The sequence below is a fragment of the Ruditapes philippinarum genome, unplaced genomic scaffold (assembly GCF_026571515.1).
Source record: "Ruditapes philippinarum isolate M1 unplaced genomic scaffold, ASM2657151v2 ctg449_1_1_1_1, whole genome shotgun sequence".
NCBI classification, from domain to species: domain Eukaryota; kingdom Metazoa; phylum Mollusca; class Bivalvia; order Venerida; family Veneridae; genus Ruditapes; species Ruditapes philippinarum.
Window position 1 is genome coordinate 152370 of NW_026856871.1, and position 22273 is coordinate 174642.

At 34.7% G+C, this 22273-nt stretch overlaps 1 protein-coding gene across 1 annotated transcript; it reads right to left on the reverse strand.

The window, feature by feature from the left end:
- Positions 1-1368: 1368 nt before the first annotated feature.
- LOC132747971 (uncharacterized) lies at positions 1369-20911 on the reverse strand. The gene is made up of 2 exons (XM_060737507.1): positions 20242-20911; positions 1369-4562 (listed from the first exon to the last, which is right to left on the reverse strand). The coding sequence occupies exons 1-2, from the start codon at positions 20512-20514 to the stop codon at positions 3939-3941; spliced, it is 897 nt and encodes a 298-aa protein (XP_060593490.1). The 5' UTR covers positions 20515-20911; the 3' UTR covers positions 1369-3938.
- Positions 20912-22273: the final 1362 nt, after the last annotated feature.

Sequence of the window (22273 nt, forward strand, 5' to 3'; positions counted from 1 at the left end):
CTTTTTGCAAGGCAAGGATTCTATGACATTTGCCCCCTGACGATTGCCCACACTTTTTTTGCGGTACGGACATTTGACCTCCTCGTATGTTTTGAAAGGACGGACATTTGTCCCACTAAACTTTTGAAAGGCGGACATTTGCCCTATAAACGTGGGGGAATGTCCCGTTACCGCAAGGCAATGTTATGAGATTTTAGTTGTAATACAAAAAAGTAATTAAAGGGACATTTATAGACGATCCGTAAACAATAACTCTCTGCTAGGCATGTGAACATAAAATGTGTCACCATCATCCTTACCCCATAAAATGTGGACCTAGGCTTTGTTGATCGCCCTTCGCATCGACATCTATGTAATATCAGTTTGTTACATCGGTCGGTCTTGCCGTCGAAATATTGAGACTACATCAGAACGAAAAAAAATTAGACACTGACACAAAAATTAGACACTGACACAAAATTAGACACGGCTAATTAAATCATGTACAATGTTTTTATAACGATGCTGTTGCCGCGGTCCCGAATGTTATTTTCAAATTGGTTGCCTCTCGGATATAACGATATCCGGTTAAAACGATATAAACTCGGCGGTCGCCTGAATGTTGATATAAGCGGAGTTTACTGTAAATTAATTGTGGAAAACTAATGTCAAAGGTGGCATGTCTGCAAATTTTCACTAGACTATCTTATCGCGTCATGCAATATGGTTTAACTTATCTTCTGCTACGAGGGACGATTTAAATTCCTTTTGTTAATTTAAATGTAAACCGATTATTTTTCTACTAGATAATTTAAGGTAGTTCATCCATTAGTTACTAGTATACATTCTACTTCGTGACATTCTATATGTTTTTTTTCACTCTGCCCTACTCAGAATATCTCGTGATAATAAATGGCGTAAAAAGTCCGCCTCGTGTCATACTATAATCAACAATTGTGTTTCAACATTATAAGTAACTTATAAGACATCATTACATGGAAAGAAATATTACAATGTATGAATAAATGAATGAAGAACAGACAGACATATAAATTAAATAAAATAAATAAATATAAATAAACAGACAAATAAATAAATAAACAGACAGATAAATAAATAGTTTTTTTGTCGGCCAAAATGACTTGGCGGGGGGGGGGGAGTTTGCTGTTCTGATGACGAAAAGTTCCTTCTGCAGGGACTTGTAAAATGCACAGAAAGTGCTTATACGTAATTGGTATATAAATAAAATGAACAGAATTATTTTTTATATTCAATTTTAAACAGAACAATTATAATAATTAAAATTTTAGCGTAGTTCTTGAAGAACTAGTGAAGCATGAAACAAAAACTGAACATGTAATTTTGTATCAATGAACAGAACAATGAAAATTAAAGTTATATATGCTTTATTTTGTTTCTGATGGAACGTTGAACGTTTAAAGGCACATTATGCCTGAGAAATAAAGAATGTTTTACTTCTTTCGAAAGGGCAAACATGAATTTCATAATGTTTAAATAATCGTTTCAGAGAATGTTAGATAGTTGTTACATGAAGAATGTAGCGATAAATGTAAAATAATTTGTCATGAAAGTAGCAAACAAATACTAATTCACGATGACTGTACTTATTGCCAAAAATAGCAACAAATGAAAACAAAAGGGCCATGATGGCCCTAGATCGCTCACCTGACCCATCGAACTCATCCGAACAATTACCTAGATAAGCATTCTGACCAAGTTTCATGACAGGTGAGTCAAAAATGTGACCACTATAGTGTTAACAAGGATTACCCATATTTGAGCAGTGTGACCTAGTTTTTTACCCAGGTGACCCATACTCGAACTTGACCAAGAAATCATCAAAACAAACTTTCAGACCAATTTAAAAGGATATTTGGATCAAAACAGTAGCCACTAGAGTGTTAATAAGATTTTTCTATTTTTAGCTCAGGTGACCTTGTTTTTCATTCGAGATGACCCATGTTCGAACTTATCTGAGCAATGACATAGACAAGCATCCTGACCAAGTTTGATGATGATTGAGGCAAAAATGTGACCACTAGAGTGTTAACAAGGTTTTTTTATTTTTAGCTCCGGTGACCTAGTTTTTCATCCGAGATGACTCATGTTCGAACTTATCCGAGCTATCACCTAGACAAGCATCCGGACAAAGTTTGATGATGATTGAGGCAAAAATGTGACCACTAGAGTGTTAACGAACAAGTGTGGACGGACGACGGACGACGGACATTCAACGATCCTAAAAGATCACCCTGAGCTAGCTCAGGTGAGCTAAAAAAGATGGTTCAGGTAATTGGCCAATGAGTAACTTTTTCAATTCTAAATACTATAAAAGTACACCAAAATTAAAAAGCTTTTGAGAACAAGATATAAAAGATTTTCTGAGGCATAATGGGTCAAATTCCAAACAATTCTGTGAGTAATTACAAGAGCGATCAGTGATCACATGTGTCGCCTCATGATGGCCAATTCATGTTGGGACAAGTTTTGTGACAGACAGACGGACAGTGCACAACTAGACTTGGTACTGATCATTCCTGTAAAGTTTGGATAAAATTTCACCAGTAGTTTATGAGGAGTAGTCCGGACAAGCTTTTGTGTATCAGGCAACACACAGAAAAAAAACACCTTTTATCAAAGGGCCATAACTCGCCAAAAATCATTCAACCGGAAAACCCGTGCAATATGCGCAAGGACTTGAGCTACAGATCAATCCTGTAAAGTTTCATTGAAATTGCATTAGTGGTATAAGAGAAGTAGTCCGGATAAACTTTAAAAATAAAAATTATTAAAGGGCCATAACTCCGACAAAAATCATTGAACCGGAAAATGCTGACAATATGCACAACTACACTTGGTACTGATTATTCCTGTAAAGTTTGGATGAAATTGCACCGGTAGTTTATGAGGAGTAGTCCGGACAAGTTTTGTGACGGACGGACGGACGGACGGACAGACGACGGAGAAGTGATCCCTATATGTCGCCACTACTCCGTAGAGGCGACACAAAAAAGATGGTTCAGGTAATTGGCCAATGAGTAACTTTTTTCAATTCTAGATATTATAAAAGTACACCAACATCAAAAAGCTTTGGAGAAATAAAAATATAAACTTTTTTCAGGCATAATGGGTCAAATTACAAACAATTCTAAACATATATGCAAGCAAGGTTGTGAGTAATTAAAATGCAAGCTGATTTTGAAATTGAATATATTTTTAGCAATGTCAAGCAATTTTTCCGTTTTCTCTCACATACAAGTGGTACATGTACAGTAGCAAACACTCAAATAAATAATAATAAAAACAACAGACTATCTATGCAGAAAAAGGCCGAGCCTGACTAAAAAAGGCTTTCTAAAGAATATCGATTTCACCGCCATCCTTTAAAAATGCAAATAAAAATACATGGGCATCGATCCAACGCCTTGTGCCTTATATACTAGACGAACTGCAGAATTAAAAGATATCAAGATATCGAACGGTACCTCACATGTGAACTGTGACTTATATCCAATATAATTCAAATACAATTTTAAAGTTAGGTTAGCACGCCTCCAGATTCATGCTAATTTTCATAAAAAATTTGAAAATTGTATTTGAATGTATAATATTGTGATATAACCAAAATTAAGCCATTTACACATTGTCCATGGCACTTACAAGCCATGTTAATTACCAAAAACTGGTCAAAATATGCATAAATAGCCCTTACTGCGTTAGTAACGCAGTAGAAATATAGTTGTAAATATTAAAATATCAGTCATTGACCGCACATAACATGTAAAATATTACTTGAATCTTGAATCATTTTACGTTTCCTAAAATCGTAGTACATATTTCTCAAGTTTGATTTTATTGAAATATTTTGACTCATCTGGAGGCATGCATCTTTAACAAAGTTCACCTCTTTTCTGTACCATCTACAGTAAACCTTTTTTTCACGTGTACCATTCTGAAAGGAATTCAATATATGATGCATTGGCCTCTATTCTTCTAAACACATTTACATTATCTCTCAACCACTGGAATGATGATTTCAATTTTAACTTTTCGGAAGTTACATTGTCATGTCTAAAGCCATGAAACTTCAATAAATTAGCCACGTAGGAAAAGGGTCTATTGTTAATATGTGCCAAGCCACCCTGACCTGGTACAGCCCAACTCATTATAATTCCTTCTTTACTATGTCGAACAAGATTGTCAATATACACTGGCTCGTATTCTTTAGGGATATGTTCTGCGACCTCCAGCGATAAAATCCAGTCATACATTGGTATCCCATACTGTGGAACTGTTAAATCCATAAACTTCACCATACCTTTGCTTGTTTCTTCACAAAATGGCGCGCCGTCGTAAGCATCATAGAGTTTCACTTGTTCCATTTTTAAAATTTCCCTTTTGTACGCCCCAGGCCCATCGCCGAAACTTCCAACCGTTTTATTCTTTAAGAATTCTGAAAGGCCTCTGGCTAACGGCAAATCTGTCATGTGTTGGCCGCCATCTTCCATACTTGAGGTCTTGCACCATCCGCCGGCAGCGTTCGTTTCTTTGTTAATCTCATTCTAAAAATATATAATATCAGCATTAAAGGCACATAATGTCTTAGAAATCCTAAAATTTCTATTTCTCAATAAAAAACTTTAAATTTTTTGTATCTTGCCAAGAGTTTCCAAATTATTACTGATTTGCAATATAAATAAACTATCTTGGGCTTATTTTGTATAGTATATTAAGTGAAAATAGAAGTCAAAATACTACTTTGTATACATTTTGATACATTCACGACACATCACTGCATGTCCAGCGCAACTTTTTCAGTTGTTAAATATCTGACATACTTTTAATCCATTATAAAAAAACAAAAACATTATTAAACACATATTTGACAATTTTAAAGATTTAAAATAAATGGATTGTTAAGGTATAATAGTGTCTGCTAATAAGAAACAATGAAAAAATTAACAGCACAAAAAGGAACGACTGTAGATGATCTTACAGGCGTTGACCTACTTTTAGAAGCCACAAATAGTGTTTATCCAGTTTAAATTAAATAAACACTATTGAGGATAGTTTATGGGAAACAAACTGTCAGAATTTTTCAAATCTAGACATTCTCGTCTGACGAAAACGTAGGGCAAAACTTAAGGGTATAAATCCATACTATGCTGTCTGTATTTAGTACATATATAACTTTTTGCGTGCGTGGTATACATACAGTACACAAAACATACAGGATCTTTAACAAATGCGCAATCATTTCTTTAGTGCTAAACCTACTAAAACTAGAACTATCACTAAATGTGATAAATACCCCCGCAAGACTGCTTAGGAAATGAGGAAGTTAGTAACTTACTAGTAACAAAATACATTGTAAAATAATTGAAATAGAGTTATGGTCGTGGCCAATTAAAGATAGTTGTGGTCCTTGTAAGGTGCATTTCCTTTCACTGTGGTTTGAAGAAATTTTATTGAATTACTCTGTAATAAGTCCAGATAGAGTTACGCTTCTTGAGCACTGCACTTCCTCTCATTGCGCTTGATCATTGTTAGCAGTTGCATTTAATTTCAAACATTTGTTTTTGAGTTATGCACCGGACAAGGAAAAGGAACAAAGGGGAATAACTCTGCAAATACTGGAGATAGAGTTATGGTTATTGTACACTGCACTTTCTCTCATTGCGCTTAACCATTGTATGAAGTTGCATTGAATTCCAACCATTAGTTTTCATGTAATGCACTGGACAAAAAAGTAACAAAGGGCAATAACTCTGTAATTACTTTAGACAGAGTTATGGTTCTTGTGCACTGCACTTCCTCTTATTGTGCTTGACCATTGTACGAAGTTATTTAGAATTCCAACCAGTACTTTTCAAGTTATGGTTCTTGTTCAATGCACTTTCTCTCAATGTGCTTGATCATTGTATGATTCCAACCATTAGTCCTCAAGTTATGCTCCGGGCAAGGAAAATGCAACGGTCCGCTGGACCGACCGACCACCTGGTGACTCTTATATCTCCCCCAAACTTCGTTTCGGGGGTATAATCAAATCACAGTTGAAGGAAACGTATAACTTTCATTTTTCTATTTTCTTATTTGATTCGTGGAGTGTGTTGAATAACAGAGACACTTTGTTAGAATTCTCGTAAGTGTATGAATACCACGTGATTGTGCAGATATTGAACTATTTATAGAATCTTTCCCCACTTGTAGCTTTACACCACTTATATTATGCAAATTAGAATGATGCAATGCAAAATGTCAATAGTGTACAATGCACATAGTATTATATTTATAACATGCCAAACTTGTTTTATTCGTAACTTGCTGAAATTCTTAAATTAACTTGTCCTGTTTATAAGATGAAACAGTTAATTGAACTCCATTCAAAGTTTAAATGGGTTTCAATATCGAAATACGAAAAACAAAACCTGAGCTAATTGCTATTTCCGAAAAAAAAAACACAAACAACAACAATAACGACAAACCAACAAAAAAATAGAACAAAGGGATCTTTGTTTAAAGAATATTCTTTTAGTTTCCTTCAAAATTTTAATAGCGCATGTATTTTTAAGAAATGTCCTTTATAAATGTATGCAAAACAACAACAACAACAAATACAACAATAAACAAGAGCCATGTCAACATGGCCATCCCCCGCCGAATGTGTTTGCTCATTAGAAGAATGTATATGTAGTAGAGCAGAATAATTGAATTTTAAGAGGTCTTTTGGTAATGAAAACTGATGGCTGATCTGATTACAGATTTGAAACCTATGTGAATACTGATGGCTGAAAATAACAAAGGGCAATAACGGAAAAATAATGCAGGGTAGGTTATCATTATTGTGTGCTGCACCCCTCCTCAGTAAAATCTATCCACCTATGAAGTTTCAAGTTGATACCTCAAATACTTTTTGAGATAAGCTCTGCACAAAATAGTATGAATAAGAACAAAGGGCAATAACTCAAAAATTATATAGGGAAGAGTAACTCAAAAATTATATAGGGAAGAATTATCATTCTTGCACACAGCATTCCTCCTCAATAAGATCTATCCACCTATGACATTTCATGTTGACATCTCAAACACTTTTGAGTTTTGCTCCACTCAGGTGAAAAATTAAGTATGAAAAATAACAATGGGCAATAACTCAAAAAATATGAAAGGTAGAGTTATCATTTTATGCACTGCACACCTCCTGAGTGAGATCTATGAACCTATGAAGTTTCATGTTGATATCTTAAAGGCTTTTTGAGCTATGCTCTGGACAAAAATTAATTTTGAAAAATAACAATAGGCAATAACTCAAAAATTATGCAGGGTAGAGTTATCATTCTTGTGCACTGCACTCCTCCTAAATGAGATCCATCCACCTTATGAAGTTTCAAGTTGATACCTCAAATACTTTTGAGATAAGCTCCGGACAAAATAGTATGAAAAAAGAACAAAGGGCAATAACTCAAAAATTGTATAGGGAAGAGTTATCATTCTTGTGCACAGCATTCCTCCTCAAAAAGAGCTATCCACCTATGACATTTCATGTTGACATCTCAAACACTTTTGAGTTATGCTCCACTCAGGTGAAAAATTAAATATGAAAAAATAACAAAGGGCAATAACTCAAAAATTATGAAAGGTAGAGTTACCATTTTTGTGCACTGCACACCTCCTTAGTGAGATCTATGCACCTATGAAGTTTCGTGTTGATATCTCAAAGGCTTTTTGAGTTATGCGCTGGACAAAAATTAATTTTGAAAAATAACAAAGGGTAATAACTCAAAAACTATGCAGGGTAAAGTTATCATTCTTGTGCACTGCACTCTTGCTCAATGAGATCCATCCACCTATGAAGTTTCAAGTTGATACCTCAAATACTTTTGAGATAGCTCTGCACAAAATAGTATGAAAAAGAACAAAGGGCAATAACTCAAAAATTATATAGCAAAGAGTTATCATTCTTGCACTCAGCATTCCTCCTCAATAAGATCTATCCACCTTTGACATTTCATGTTGACATCTCAAACACTTTTGAGTTATGCTCCACTCAGGTGAAAAATTAAATATGAAAAATAACAAAGGGCAATAACTCAAAAATTATGAAGGTAGAGTTATCATTCTTGTGCACTGCACACCTCCTGAGTGAGATCTCTGCACCTATGAAGTTTCATGTTGATATCTCAAAGGCTTTTTGAGTTATGCTCCGGACAAAAATTAATTTTGAAAAATAACAAAGGGCAATAACTCAAAAAATATGCAGAATAGAGTTATCATTCTTGTGTACTGCACTCCTCCTCAATAAGGACTATCCACCTATGAAGTTTCAAGGTGATACCTCAAATACTTTTGAGATATGATCCGGACAAAAATGTCGGACGGAAGGTTGGACGGACGGACGGACGGAGACTATTTCTATATCCCCGGCCGCCTTTTCGGCGGGGGAAAATAAATACAATGTATTATATAAACAATTAAATAAAATAAAATGGACATGGATCAACGAGAAAATGTCCTTTGATAAGTTTGAAGACTTGGAAAGGGGGAAGGAGAAAATGTCCAGTAAAGAAGAATAAAATTCAAATGATAAATTTATGGACACGGATGAGACAGGAGCAAATGTCCGATAATATATTTAAAGACTTGGATTGGGGAAAAACAATGCCATTTACAAGCTAAGATTGGAGCCCCAGTTTGAAAGAAAAAAGCAAATGCCTAATAATAAATTTAAAGACACGGATTGGAGAAAGAGCAATTGTCCAATGGTGTATTTAATGACTTTAATCGGGAAAGGAGTAAATGTTCAATGATAACTATATAAACACTTGGGTGGGGGAAGGAAGAAATGTCCAATTATAAATTAAAACAAGAACGTGTTTGTTAAACACATATGCCCCCGGCTAAGATTCTTGTAAGAAACAATTTTTCAAAAAAGCTTTAGTTATTCACTCAGTTATTGACAGAAAGGTTGCTAAAATATTTGTAAATACAATTATATAACATGGCAGAAGTGTTTTTGTAAATGTGAAAAATATAGGTTTGTAAGTCATTTTTATGACTTTACTTGTGATGAAGTTGAAAAATATTGACTTACCAATCAAATTTTATCGAATATATATAAATTCCAGACCTTGATCTTGAACACAGTGACCCAAAACTCCATCCAAATTTAAAGAACCAGCTAAGGTACGTTCCTTGCAAGTATGAGACCTTGCTAAACATTTTTACAAAGGCAGTATAAAACGCGTGTAAATAATCTATTCTTAGCCCAAGTGACCTTGACCTTGCGACACTCAACACTGGAACATACAAGGTATGTTCCTTCCAAATATGAAAAAAAACATCTATAAATAAAGTATGTATAAGCAAAGTGTAGTAATCTTTTTTTTGTTGGTACCCCTGATCTTGACCCACTGACCCCTTACTCAAATCTGTGCAAGATATCTTCCTATTAGATATGAAAGACATCTGTCCATAAATAAAGGCTGTATGGGCAAAAGTGTAAAAATCTATTTTCAGCACAGGTGATTTGATCCAACCGACCCCTGACTCAATTCAAAGGAAGAAGACCATGCAAATTATCATCCTTTCAAATCTGAAAAACATCAGTCTGTATAAGCAAATGTGTAGAAATCTATTTTTGGCACACTTCCTGCCAAATATGAAGGACATTCTGCCAATAAATTAAAGCTGTATGGACTAAAGTGTGAAAATCTATTTTTAGCACAGGTGACCTTGATCCAACTAACCTCTTACTCAATCCAAAGGATGAAGATTCCTCAATTTTTTTGTTCCTACCAAAAATTTAAGACATCAGTAAATAGAATAAGGTTACACCTGTAAAAATGTAAACATCTTTTACATCGGTGACCTTGACCCAAATGACCCTTGACTGAAATCAAAGGAAGAGGACCTTCCTAGGCATATCCATAACATTAAAGAAATCAATTTAAAAATAAAGACTGCATGAGCAAAAATGTTTAAATTTATTTTTAAAAACAATGACCTTGACCCAAGTGACCCCTTACTCCAAAAAAAACAAACAAGAATAGGTTTTTTGACCCAGGAAGGTATACCTCTTGTAGTGTCAGAGCTATGTAACAGACAAAGTTCAAAGTGTAAAAAATGTTACGTGTGACACGTTGCCTCAATATGGTGATCATTTCTGTGAAATAGTTGCGACCCAAATTTTGCAAGCGACACATCGTCTCCATATGGTTATCATTTTTGTGAAAAAGTTGTGAAATCAGACTTCAAATAACGAAGTTATCGGCCTGACACAATTTGGCTGCAAGGTCATGCTGTGACCTTGACCTTCAAGGTAGCGACCCAAATGTTGGGCGCGATACGTCGTCTCAATATGGTGATCATTTCTGTGAAATAGTTGTAAAATCCGACCTCAAATAACGAAGTTATGGGCCGGACACGAATTCGGAACGTACGTACGTACGGAAGGACTGACGGATGAAAGGATGGACGGACGGACGGACAACCGGGCGACTATATATTCCCCTTAATATTTCGGGGAGCTTAAAAAAATAGAGGACCATTAAAGGTATCTACCTATCAAATATGGAAGATATCATTAAATAAATGAAGTTATTAAGAGACATTTAAAATAATCCAGCTTGCCGGAATAGGTTATCCATACAAAGCCCTATTTTCAAAGTGATAAAAAGGGAAATTGACAATATCATGTACTTTTAATCGATAAGTAAGTGCGGCAATTATGAAGCAAATAGTATAAATAAAACTTAAGATTGCTCAAACTTGATGGTATAAGTTAACCATATCAATTTTCAAAGTCCTGAAAAGGGCAATAACTTTGAAAACAATGGAATCCATAGTTATGTTACTTGCCCAGATTATTTACTTTTTATTGATATGTAAGTGCGTAAATTATTAAACAATGTGTACAGGTAGAACTTAAAAAAATCCAACTTGCCGTCTACGGTTCACCGCGTACGGGCGGTCGGACGGACGGACGGGCAATTACTATATATATGTGGGCATAAAAAATATGGGACAAAAATAAATGTCCGATGATGAATTTAAAGACTTGAGTACAGATTTAAAGTTTTGTGTTGGGAAAGGACCAGATTTCCAATTATAGACTTAAAGTTTTGTGTGGGGAAAGAAGCAAATGTCCAAATATAGATTTAAAGTTTTATGTGGGGAAAGGAGCAAATGTCCAATTACAGATTTAAAGTTTTGTGTGGGGAAATGAGCAATTGGCCAATTATAGATTTAAAGTTTTGTGTTGGAAAAGAAGCAAATGTTCAATTATAGATTTAAAGTTTTGTGTGGGGAAAGAAGCAAATGTCCAATTATAGATTTAAAGTTTTGTGTGGGGAAAGAAGCAAATGTCCAAATATAGATTTAAAGTTTTATGTGGGGAAAGGAGCAAATGTCCAATTACAGATTTAAAGTTTTGTGTGGGGAAATGAGCAAATGGCCAAATTTAGATTTAAAGTTTTGTGTGGGGAAAGGAGCAAATGTCCAATTATTGATTTAAAGTTTTGTGTGGGGAAAGGAGCAAATGTCCAATTATAGATTTAAAGTTTTGTGTTGGAAAAGAAGCAAATGTTCAATTATAGATTTTAACTTTTGTGTGGGGAAAGAAGCAAATGTCCAATTATACATTTAAAGTTTTGTGTGGGGAAAGAAGCAAATGTTCAATCATAGATGTAAAGTTTTGTGTGGGGAAAGGAACAAATGTCTAATTCTAGAATTAAAGTTTTTTGGAGATAGAAGCAAATGTCTAATGATAAATATAAAGACTTGACCTAAACTCTAGATTTAAAGGGTATAAATCTATATCTTATGAAACCATTTTTATAAACTTTATCAACAGTAAAATTATATTGGGTACATTATTATATGGTTAATTCATTAAAAAGATATAACATAAAATGTCTATGTTATTCAACACACATGAATAAGTAATAGAAAGAGCAGCGAAACACGAGGCTATCTGATTTGTACGAGGGGGCGTAGCCCCCGAGTATTAATCAGATTGCCGAGTGTTTTGATGTTCTTTCTCTTTTGTATCATAGTCAAACATAAAAACACGTTCCCTATTGTCACAATATGAAACCCCGGCAAAATAGAACCAATGAGCGAACATCTGAATATGATATTTCTGTCGCTTTCCCTTTCTCTGCCGTCACAATATGTAACCTCAGCAAAAATGAGCCAATCAATGGGCATGCTCTGGAGTGCGGGTAACTAATACCTGCACTCCATACGATATAACTCTGACACATTTTCAACAAAAAGGTCACCAAACTATGATACAATGTATGTAAACATAATAAAATGTTCCGGAACAAAATATAATTTTGCTATTTTAAGTAGGATTTTATCTGTTTAGCCATTCGCTTTAAGGCAATTTATTGCCATCTTTATTTCATACAATCATTCTGGAAGTATTCATTTATAAAATTCAAACAATATTTTTTGCATCAGATATAGAGCTTTATATACTTAAAAGTTTTGTGTGCGGAAAGAAGCAAATGTCTAATGAGAAATAAATAAGACTTGGATGGGGGAAAAAACAAATTTTCGAAAAATGAATTTAAAGACTTGGGTGGGTGAATAGTCCGATGATAAATTTCGGGGAAATATCGGGGAAGGAACAAATGTCCAATGACGAATCTAGTGGGTTTTTTATGGAAGTAGCAAATGGCCTATAATAAATTTGAAAACTTGTTGTTGGATGGGGGACGAGAAAATCACCAATACTTAATTTAAAGACTTGGATAGGACATAGATATGGGTGGGAGCAAATCTTAAATCATAAATGTAAATACTTCGATGGGAAAGGGGCAAATTTCCAATATGTGTTGGGTGAGTAAAGATGACGAGATGAGGGACGTGTAATATTAGAGCAAAATTCACAATTCCAAGTAATTATTTCAGTGCAATTGATACAAAGATTGAGTCCACTTCCTGGTATTTGTTTGTTCGGTTTTTCAGCGCCTCAACACAGTACAAGCCATATGGCGCTGAAACAGGAAAGATGATTTTGCAATTGGCTAACCTCGGGTGTTACAAACTACAATGCAACATAAGGGGTCAAAACCACCTCACCTGCTGGAGCTAAGAGATGCATAGACTCCAGTTATTCGAACCCATTTACGATCACGCAGGGATAAATGGTGGTTGCAGTTCTCATGCCCCAATTATTAAAGGCAACCCCTCAACCACAAGGGACCTTCCTGGATCTAACCGTTACAGACGAAACATTGTCGCGACCAGTTCACCTGAAATATCATTAACGTCTTTCCTTTCTTACATATTATTTCGTCTATGACGATTTTGCATTGTCGGATTAAAAGAGTCATGCAATACATCTACATGTATAGACATGTAGTATTGTTCTAAATGAAATGTATTTTGTTAGATTATTCACCTCTTATTTCTCTTTTTTTTAATGAACAATACATACTGTCATACTACAATATAATAGAGTGATGTTTGTTACGTTTCCTGTTGTTGGTTTGTTTTGTAGATGTGTACATCTTTATATGAGCCGCGTAGCGACAAAACCAACGTAATGCGTTTGCGACCAGTATGGATCCAGACCAGCCTGAGCATCCGCGCAGTCTGATCAGGATCCATGCTGTTCGCTTACAAAGCCTATTACAAGTAGAGAAACTAATAGCGAACAGCATGGATCCTGATCTGACTGCGCGGATGCGCAGGCTGGTCTGGATCCATGCAGGTCGCAAACGCATTACGTTGGTATTGTCGTGACGCGGTTCATATGTATGTACATTGATAAGTTAAAGCTCTACTTGTAAAGACAGGTTATATAGTTCTCTTTCCGTGAGCTTGTTTAGTTAAAAAAAGTCATTTATATTATAGATTCAAATGTGAACATTAATTTTAAGGGAGTATTGTCTAAAATGCAACCGTATGAATTTTCGTCCGCAATAAATCTTCTTAAATTTATTGATAGCAAAGTATTAAAGATTGTAAATTCGGAAGGGTTAGTCTAAGCAAACATGAGATAATGCAATACCAACACATGTAATATATCTTTATCAAGATAAGCTGACACTTACCACGAGTTTCCAACCCAGCTAGTTTTATGATTATATACTGAGTTTCATGTTACTACAATGCGACATCTTAAAGGCCCATTATGTCCAAGAAATGATTTTTGGTGTTCTGTAATAGTTTCCAAAACGATTCTCATCGGCCATTTACCTGAACAGTTTATTGCATTCTTATACTTTTTTGCAATTAGTACAGTTATTTATTATTTTGTATGGAAGTCAAAATACTACTTTGTTTTTACGGTTTTTTTTTGCGATTTTTAAGACAAATAATTTCAGATTAAATGCCATTTTCTTCCATCAATAAACATTTAACATGCTCTTAAACTATTTTTTAAAAGTTATAAAAAATCATGTTTGCCCTTTGTAAAGAAGGAAATCAATATTAATTTCTGAGGCATACTGTGCCTTTAAATGAACTTTGGAAAAGGTATCGAATTAACTTATCACAGTTTTATTACTCCACTAACTCTTAAATTAGTTCTTGTGTTTTTCCGCCCTATACTTATTTGCATTGATATTAATGATAGATTAACAGTGTAAACTCCACAGATTAACAGTGTAAACTCCACAAAATGGCCATCTCTACAGAGCAATCTCCTCTTTGCAACAACGGTTTCAACTCTTTTTAAAGTGAGACAAAGTAAGCAATAAAATTAACTTCTCTAGAGCAGAACACTGATCAACAACTAGATATCCGTCTCGCAGAGTGCGTTGCAGAGGTCGTACAGTAGTTTTATATCATATCTATCATGCCTTTGTTGGGATGAAACTTTCGCTTATTTGAACCTTCCAGGAATTAACCAGTACTGTCATACACCGATACATAGATGTGACGAAATAAGGAATGAGTTTATTACTCAAAATGAATACATGTATAATTATTGGATTTCATTTGATGTCTTAATTTATTCAGTTTATTTATCAGACGATATATGATATCTAAGATAGTAGTTGATTACAAATGTTTCATTTTTACATATACAATTCATTTTATATATGACGTCAACGAGTAATTACAGCGACATTTATCCATTTTATTTGTCTCGTGCTGCAGGTGTGCGCTGTGCGCGTGGTGCTTCAGGTGTGCGCGTGGTGCTTCAGGTGTGCATCTTTTCATATCTTCGTTGGTAACATGAAGCACCTAGCACACACCTGAAGCACTGTGCGCATAATATGAAGCACCACGCACGCACCTGAAGCACCTTGCGCATAATCTGAAACACCGCGCACATAACCTGAGGCACCATGCGGATAACCTGCATCACTGGACAAAAAAATAAATCAATGTTGTTGTATTAACTCTTTGACATCGATACTTTACTTAAAGTTGTCGGAAGTCTACACAAGTCACAAGTATAATTTGGTCAAAATTAATAGCTAAAATTACTTTGTTATATATAATAAAACATTTTTATCAAGGTGCACACTGTTTTTTTTCCAGCGAAAACGGTCGTATAGTTTTGCATTTTTGCCCTCTCAAAATATATTCTAATGAGGTGAGAAAGTAAATACACACGTTATAATAGTAGGAAGGTTGACCTATGGTTTTTAACTTAGAAAATATCTGATAAAAATATTTTGATTTATATCATCAGAAAATGGAACCACCTACTTTAAAGTTTCTAATATGTAGCGTACAACATTGGCACTGGGAAAATCGCACATCCGATTTGAAGCAAAGCACCGATTGTGCTAAAGGTGTACGTCGAGTAGGCGTTTTAGTGTATTCTTCAAATACAACAAACTATAGTTTAAGGTTCCTAGGATTTATTTAGTCATTATTTTTAACGTTGTTACTACATTTTGTTGTTAATTAACCTAAAAAAGTTAGTCACTTTCCAACGGGACAGTATACACTGCGGTATACCGTACCCCGGATATTTCTCGATATTATGAGGACTTTCATCCCATTTCGCGACTTTGAACGAGGAAAGAAGGTATGTTTAGTGACGATATTTAGTCGTTTTGAATTGGTTTGATATAAATTTTGTAGAAAAACAAATACAACGATAATTTCTCTAGTTACTGAAACCCCAAAAATGTTGAGAAATAGCTTTGAAATGTAATTAGGAGGTAAAATTCGTCTCTTTGCTCACGTGATAAATGAGCTCGGAACCGTCAAATTTGATGTTTTTGTGCATATACTTTCCTTAAAAGAAAAACTTGAATCGAGTGAAATGTGATAATGATGATAATGTTTATGTTGTAAATGCTCAATCAACAATAGAACCTCAGATGACAATGCATTTTGAGAATAAATACACATGTCAGTGTACCGAGTATTGCGTTGGAGTTGCCCGCCGGTGTCACGAGTATTGCTTTTAGTGTAACGAGTATTGGTTATCAATGAAGAGTAAATGCAAGTAGTGAACACAAAGTATTTACCACATTTAATTTTAAATATTTCTCACTGTTATACTTATTTACACTATATGTGCAAAATATGCAGAATTCGGAGGTACTTTACTGGAAACATCTGCGAATAATCCAGATTTTCATTCCTGCTCGTGAAAAATCTCAGCCGAACGAACTCAGCAATTTTCTGTGTTTATAATGTTCTCGTTGCTATCGAAGGATCAACCTTTCCAGAATTTGTTAATAATTATTGCATATCTTACTTTAAATAGTAAAAAAATGCATCCAAAGTGCATTAATACTGGCTCAAGATTGTCAATATTAGACGGTATTGAGCAAGTGTGCCAATATCTAATATCAACCGACTTCCTACTATGCCAAAAATCCATATAAAGGTAACTTTCGGGCATTTTGTACCTGCACTCTAGCAACGGCAGACCGTCTGCACGTGAAATTTTGTTACGCCATTAGCAATGAGTTACCGTATGACTGCCGAGCGGGTACAGCTCAAAAAACCGAATAATAGATTTTGATAAGATTATGATAAAGGGCAGCAGATGCAATAAAAACGTTATGTTCCTTATAACCTTTTACCTAATAAAGGCGTGTTTTGAAGGCTTTACACCCCACCCCTTTTGAGGCCTCAAATAGTGTAAAACATGCGCTATTTAGGCCCCAAACACGGTTTTTTCGTTTAAGAAATGTTGTTCAAAAGAGTGATCACTTTTTCGGCGCCACCCCCATTAAGAAGGTACATCTAGAGGGTTACGCAGGGGGGGGGGGATGTGCCCCCTTCTGTTTGGGGGTTTGAAGTGGGGCAGTAGCCCCTCTAATCGCCGAGAAGACTTGGGACTTGTTGGGGGCTAAATGACCTCAGGTCGATTTAAAGGTACCGTGTAAAAAACACCGAAAACCTAAGACTTTATCTCAATCAATTGAGAAGTTGGTGCACCTTGAAATCAGTTTTGATGGGGAAAAAAACAACGCAAAATAGAGGTTTTTGGCAATTTTGAGACGCCCCCACCCCGTTGCCATGATAATTGGAAATTTAAAATTGAGCATACTATTCCACAGGCTATGGTCCAGCTAACATTTGTGCCCAGTTTGATCAGTATTTTGTTTGATTTTTTATAGTTTCATAGCAGTTTGAACTTGTAACAAGAGGCTTAATTATAATTCAATGAAAACAGCCATTTTTCGCATTATGCTCATGCAGTAAAAGGTAAAGACGATACCGGCATGCTTGGACGGCATAAGCCCTCGAGCCAATATTTTATTAGATGCGTCGATATGTTTCTTAAGGCAAACTTGCCCTGTAAAAACCTATTATTAATGTCATCTAAATATGTTTTTTTTATTCTTGTCCATTTCAGAGATGGGTCTCCTTGATCAAAGTGTCTTGAGACATGTATTTAAAGTTTTTTATCGTCAATTTTGATGGTTCTACCCTGCTTCCGACCCTGCACACACTTTATTTCATCCATAGTGTGATTTTCAACCAAATTGGAAATTAAATCATTAATTGTATTTGCCCGTAGGAAAAGAACAGTAATAACACTGAAAATGCACTGTTGCATCTGAAATATTTGAATAAATATCATATAAACAGTACATTATCAGAAAAATGAAATTGAATCGATAAACAGACGTGAAAATTAGACAAAAATATCGAGTTTCTATACTAATGTGCTCATTCTGTTTTGCAATACTCTGTACACTAAAGTTGGGCTTTTTTGCAATACTCTGTACACTTAAAATCAATACTCGGTACACTGTCTTGTATCTTTTTTGGCCTGTATCTTTTTGTACTTTCACACTTTTTGCCTGAAATTTGGACAAGGCATACTTGGATTGTGAATAAAAAAATTGCTCGATTCAATTTTTTTTTATATTGGTAATATAATAATTTCTAACGATTCTACAGTATCGCGGCCAGTATTTTCTAGTGAGCAGCCGATCGTTTAGGGGTAGTTTAATCAATTTTACAAATACCTGTAATACTTTTACGTCTTTTAGAGCTACAAAAATACCTCTAGATATATAAAACCCGTTTAGATAAATGAAATAGCCATTAGTTTGGAAAATATCGTCGCTGAACTTACCTTCGTTCCCCTTTCAAAGTCGCGAAATGGGATGAAAGTCCTCATAATATCGAGCAATATCCGGGGTACGGTATACCGCAGTGGTATATGTATATTATTGTATACACAACAAAAGCTGTCCGTAAAACATCGTCAGATACCCATGGCCGAACCAATAAGCAACCGTGGGTATCGGACGATGTCCGTAAGACAGAGCGTGACTATTCTCAGTGTTTTACATTAAGAAAAGGGCCATGACTCTGTAAAAGGCAACTTAGAGTTAGGGGACCTTTGCCGATCATGTTAAATAATCACAGAGGACATGTATGTGGAGTTTCAACCAATTTCCTTCAATAGTTTTGGAGATACCAACTTGCACGATTAAAATTAACTTAAGTGTGGCACGCAAAAACTGATCTAATTTTAAACAGCGACGCCGGGAATTAGTACAAAAGCCCTCCCTATTCTTTGAATAGTCGAGCTAAAAAAGAGAATACCGGATGATTTTCACCTGTTGAATTTCTATCACAAAAACTAAATCTTTGCCTAGCTACCAAGAAGATTTCCCATCATTGTGGTATTAGGAAAGTTTCCTCTCTAAAGCGTATATTTTCATTCCTATCTTGATCGTTTACTCAAATTCGGTCACGATTTGAGCCTGCTTTACCAACTATATCACACGGAAAACCTTTTAAGAATTTCAAGTGGTTTGTATTCGTTATTACATTGTTTTGTATCTGTCTCGACCTAGGACCAGCAAAAACCCTTCTAGAGGGGAAACAAACCGCGTTTTGATGGTATCAATTGATTTGTTTACAGGACACATAGCTTAAAGGGTCGAAGGTATCTCAAACTTATAAACGGATAACTGTGATAGATTATCCCGAAGGAAATTGGCAGTGTTGATGGGGTGTATTTTAGCGCCGCTAGTATTTCTTCAACATACTTGCCTATTGAGAGCGTTTTAAGGATCATTATTGGGCCAGACATAAGTAATCAAATGTAATCAGACATAATTATGATTACAGACATAATATATCTGGCAGACATAACTATAGATTACCTATTAGAAATATTATACTTAAATCATATGTAACATTTTAATAAATTTTAAATTCTTGATCACATTCATATACAAAAAGCCATAGGTCATTCGAAACAGTCAACATACAGTCAATTTTATTCAGCATTGGTTTCATAAAATTAAAGAACAATATTAGAAAAAAGAAAAAAAACTGTTTTTATTGAAAGATCGTCTTTAAAACCTGGTAAATATGTACGTTGAGGAAATAAATAGATAATCATGGGTGACAGGTATTCTGGAAGCATTCGAGCAATCAGTTCTATATACCGATGTGGCTATTAGTATATGTGTAACTGTGGTTTAAAAATGTTGTCTCGATGTTTACATATAAATGCACAAAAAAAAACCCAAAAAGCAAGCTAACAAACAAAAAACAACAGAAAAAAACACCAAAAAAAAAACAACAACACATAACGATACATATAGTGCAACTTCCATTTAGCAACAGCCTTTGAAAGACAAAGATTTCTGTTTTTAAAGTGTGGATACTGTTGTTATAAAGACACATCATGACATGGCCGCTATGTAGAGCGCATAATTAAATATACAGATATATCTAACAGATTACTTTGTATTGATACTTAAGAAAGAGAGCAAAAAACATACAACAATGCAGAAAAAAGGAAAGAATAAAAAAAGAGAAAATGCAAGAACAACTCACCTCACAATCTTGCTGGCCAATTTTTCGACGCTGGTTATTTAATTCCTTTGACAATAGATTTCTGTCATCTTTTAGAGTTTTCTGAAGCACAATATAATGTTTGTCACTTTCCTCTTTAACATCCCGTAAATAAATTGGCACGTGATACACCGGCTCTTCGAATACCTGTACCGGGCAAACCACCTGGTCTGCTGATCGTCTCGTGCTGAGAAATAATACCACAAATAACCCGAAACTAAAAATTAAAATGCCGATATTTAGACGACTGCGCATCTTGATCCGTTACAATTATCTACCAGTGAGTTTATAGGGCCAAAGACCCTTATAACACTTTTATCTTCACCGACATGATAACAGTCACGGCTTTAGATAGGCAAATGCGGACGAAATATCCCATAAAATCACAACAACACAGTGTATTGTACAGTATTTACTGTTAAAATTAATACAAGGCGCTGCCATTTTTCTTTTTGTTTTTAGGAAATAATTGCGGCTTTTAAACAGTTCAAAAGATGAATATCTACACGTACAAACAAGAAATGAGAGTAATACATGCTCCGATATAATAACAAACGCCCGTGTTATTCCGCACTTTTACAAAAACACAAAACAAAAAAAAATCATTTAAGCGTTGCATGCATTTTCCATTGCAAAGCATGTAAAATTTGTTGTTGGCCTTGTGTAAACATAAGAGAAACTATATATACATCCGGAAATGAATGAGAGCACCTCTCTTAACATAATGTTTACTTCAGACTTGTTTTGAAATATGCACGACTTTTTATACATGTATATGAAACTAACATAAGATTCTGCGGCAGTTATTTCCATTGGTTTATATCGCATGGTTTGGAACATTTTCTGTGTTCTAACTAACCTATTACGTAACCACTAATGCTCTCTGCATGTACATTAGAACGGCATTTGATTTAAGGTATTACATCCATTAACAATCGTATAAACCCGACAAACTTGGTAAAGAGATTTTCGAAATTAATTTAATTATCCCATCATTAGATCGTATGAAGTCGGCAGGCTTCGTCATTTTCCGTTGTTAAGTGTTTTGATTTAATTTTTGTCCAATAGAATTGCAGTATTTCAAATGTTTACTTTAGTAAATCGGCTAAATTTAATCAGTCTATCTTTTTTATATAAAAAAAATAATTTCAAAGAAAGCATTTACTACATTAACTCGGCCGAACGACTGTGCCGTTCCAGACCAATTTATTTTTGTTAAATGCATACTATAATGAATAATAACCTAAACGTAATGAAAAAGGTTGGTCATACGCGATTGTATCACATCACGTGAAATCAGGGCTGGGAATCAAAACTGCGTCGTATCCTACAAAATGTAAACAAACGCCGCCATCTTGGAACGAAAAACGTATGTTTTTGTTTATAACTTTTTTTGTTGGAAATGACTGAAAACCAGATATATGTATTATCACGCTACACTATTTTCCGCTTCGTTCGGTATATGTTGCTTGCACAACTATTTTGTAAAACAAAAGTTATAGCGAACTTGCAACTCGAAGCGGAGAAGAATTTTTATGAAAATGTGTGGATACGACGCAGTTCATATTGCTTTATTTATCGTTTTTTCCTTCAAATCAATTATATATTTGTTTCAGAGTTCACCATAAACTTCGAAATTTAATTTTGCATAATTTACTAAAATTTCATTAAAAAGAGATGTTTATTTTCTAAGAAAATAATGATTTATACGAAATGATACGACGCAGTTGAAAATAAAATATGATACGACGCAGTTGTATTTTTGACAGTCTTTTCAACAAGGATAATTTTGGCAATGTATTTCTTTTTTTATGGAATAATCACTTGCGCTAGATAGAAAAAAAACCCAGATCATTTGCCGTATATAGCAATTATTTAGAATACAGTGTGTCATGTCCAATATAACATTTAATTTGAATGTTTACATTACGGAAGCTACTTTCAGTTAAATATAATTATGTTACCTAATTGATCATAATATCTGAAATAAATTCTTATATTTTCCTGTCTGTTC

Coding starts and splice junctions, on each gene's coding strand:
- LOC132747971 (XM_060737507.1), bottom strand. CDS start 20,514: ATGCGCAGTCGTCTAAATATCGGCATTTTAATTTTTAGTTTCGGGTTA. Junction 4,563..20,241: donor TTGGCCAGCAAGATTGTGAG/GTGAGTTGTTCT, acceptor ATATATTTTTAG/AATGAGATTAACAAAGAAAC.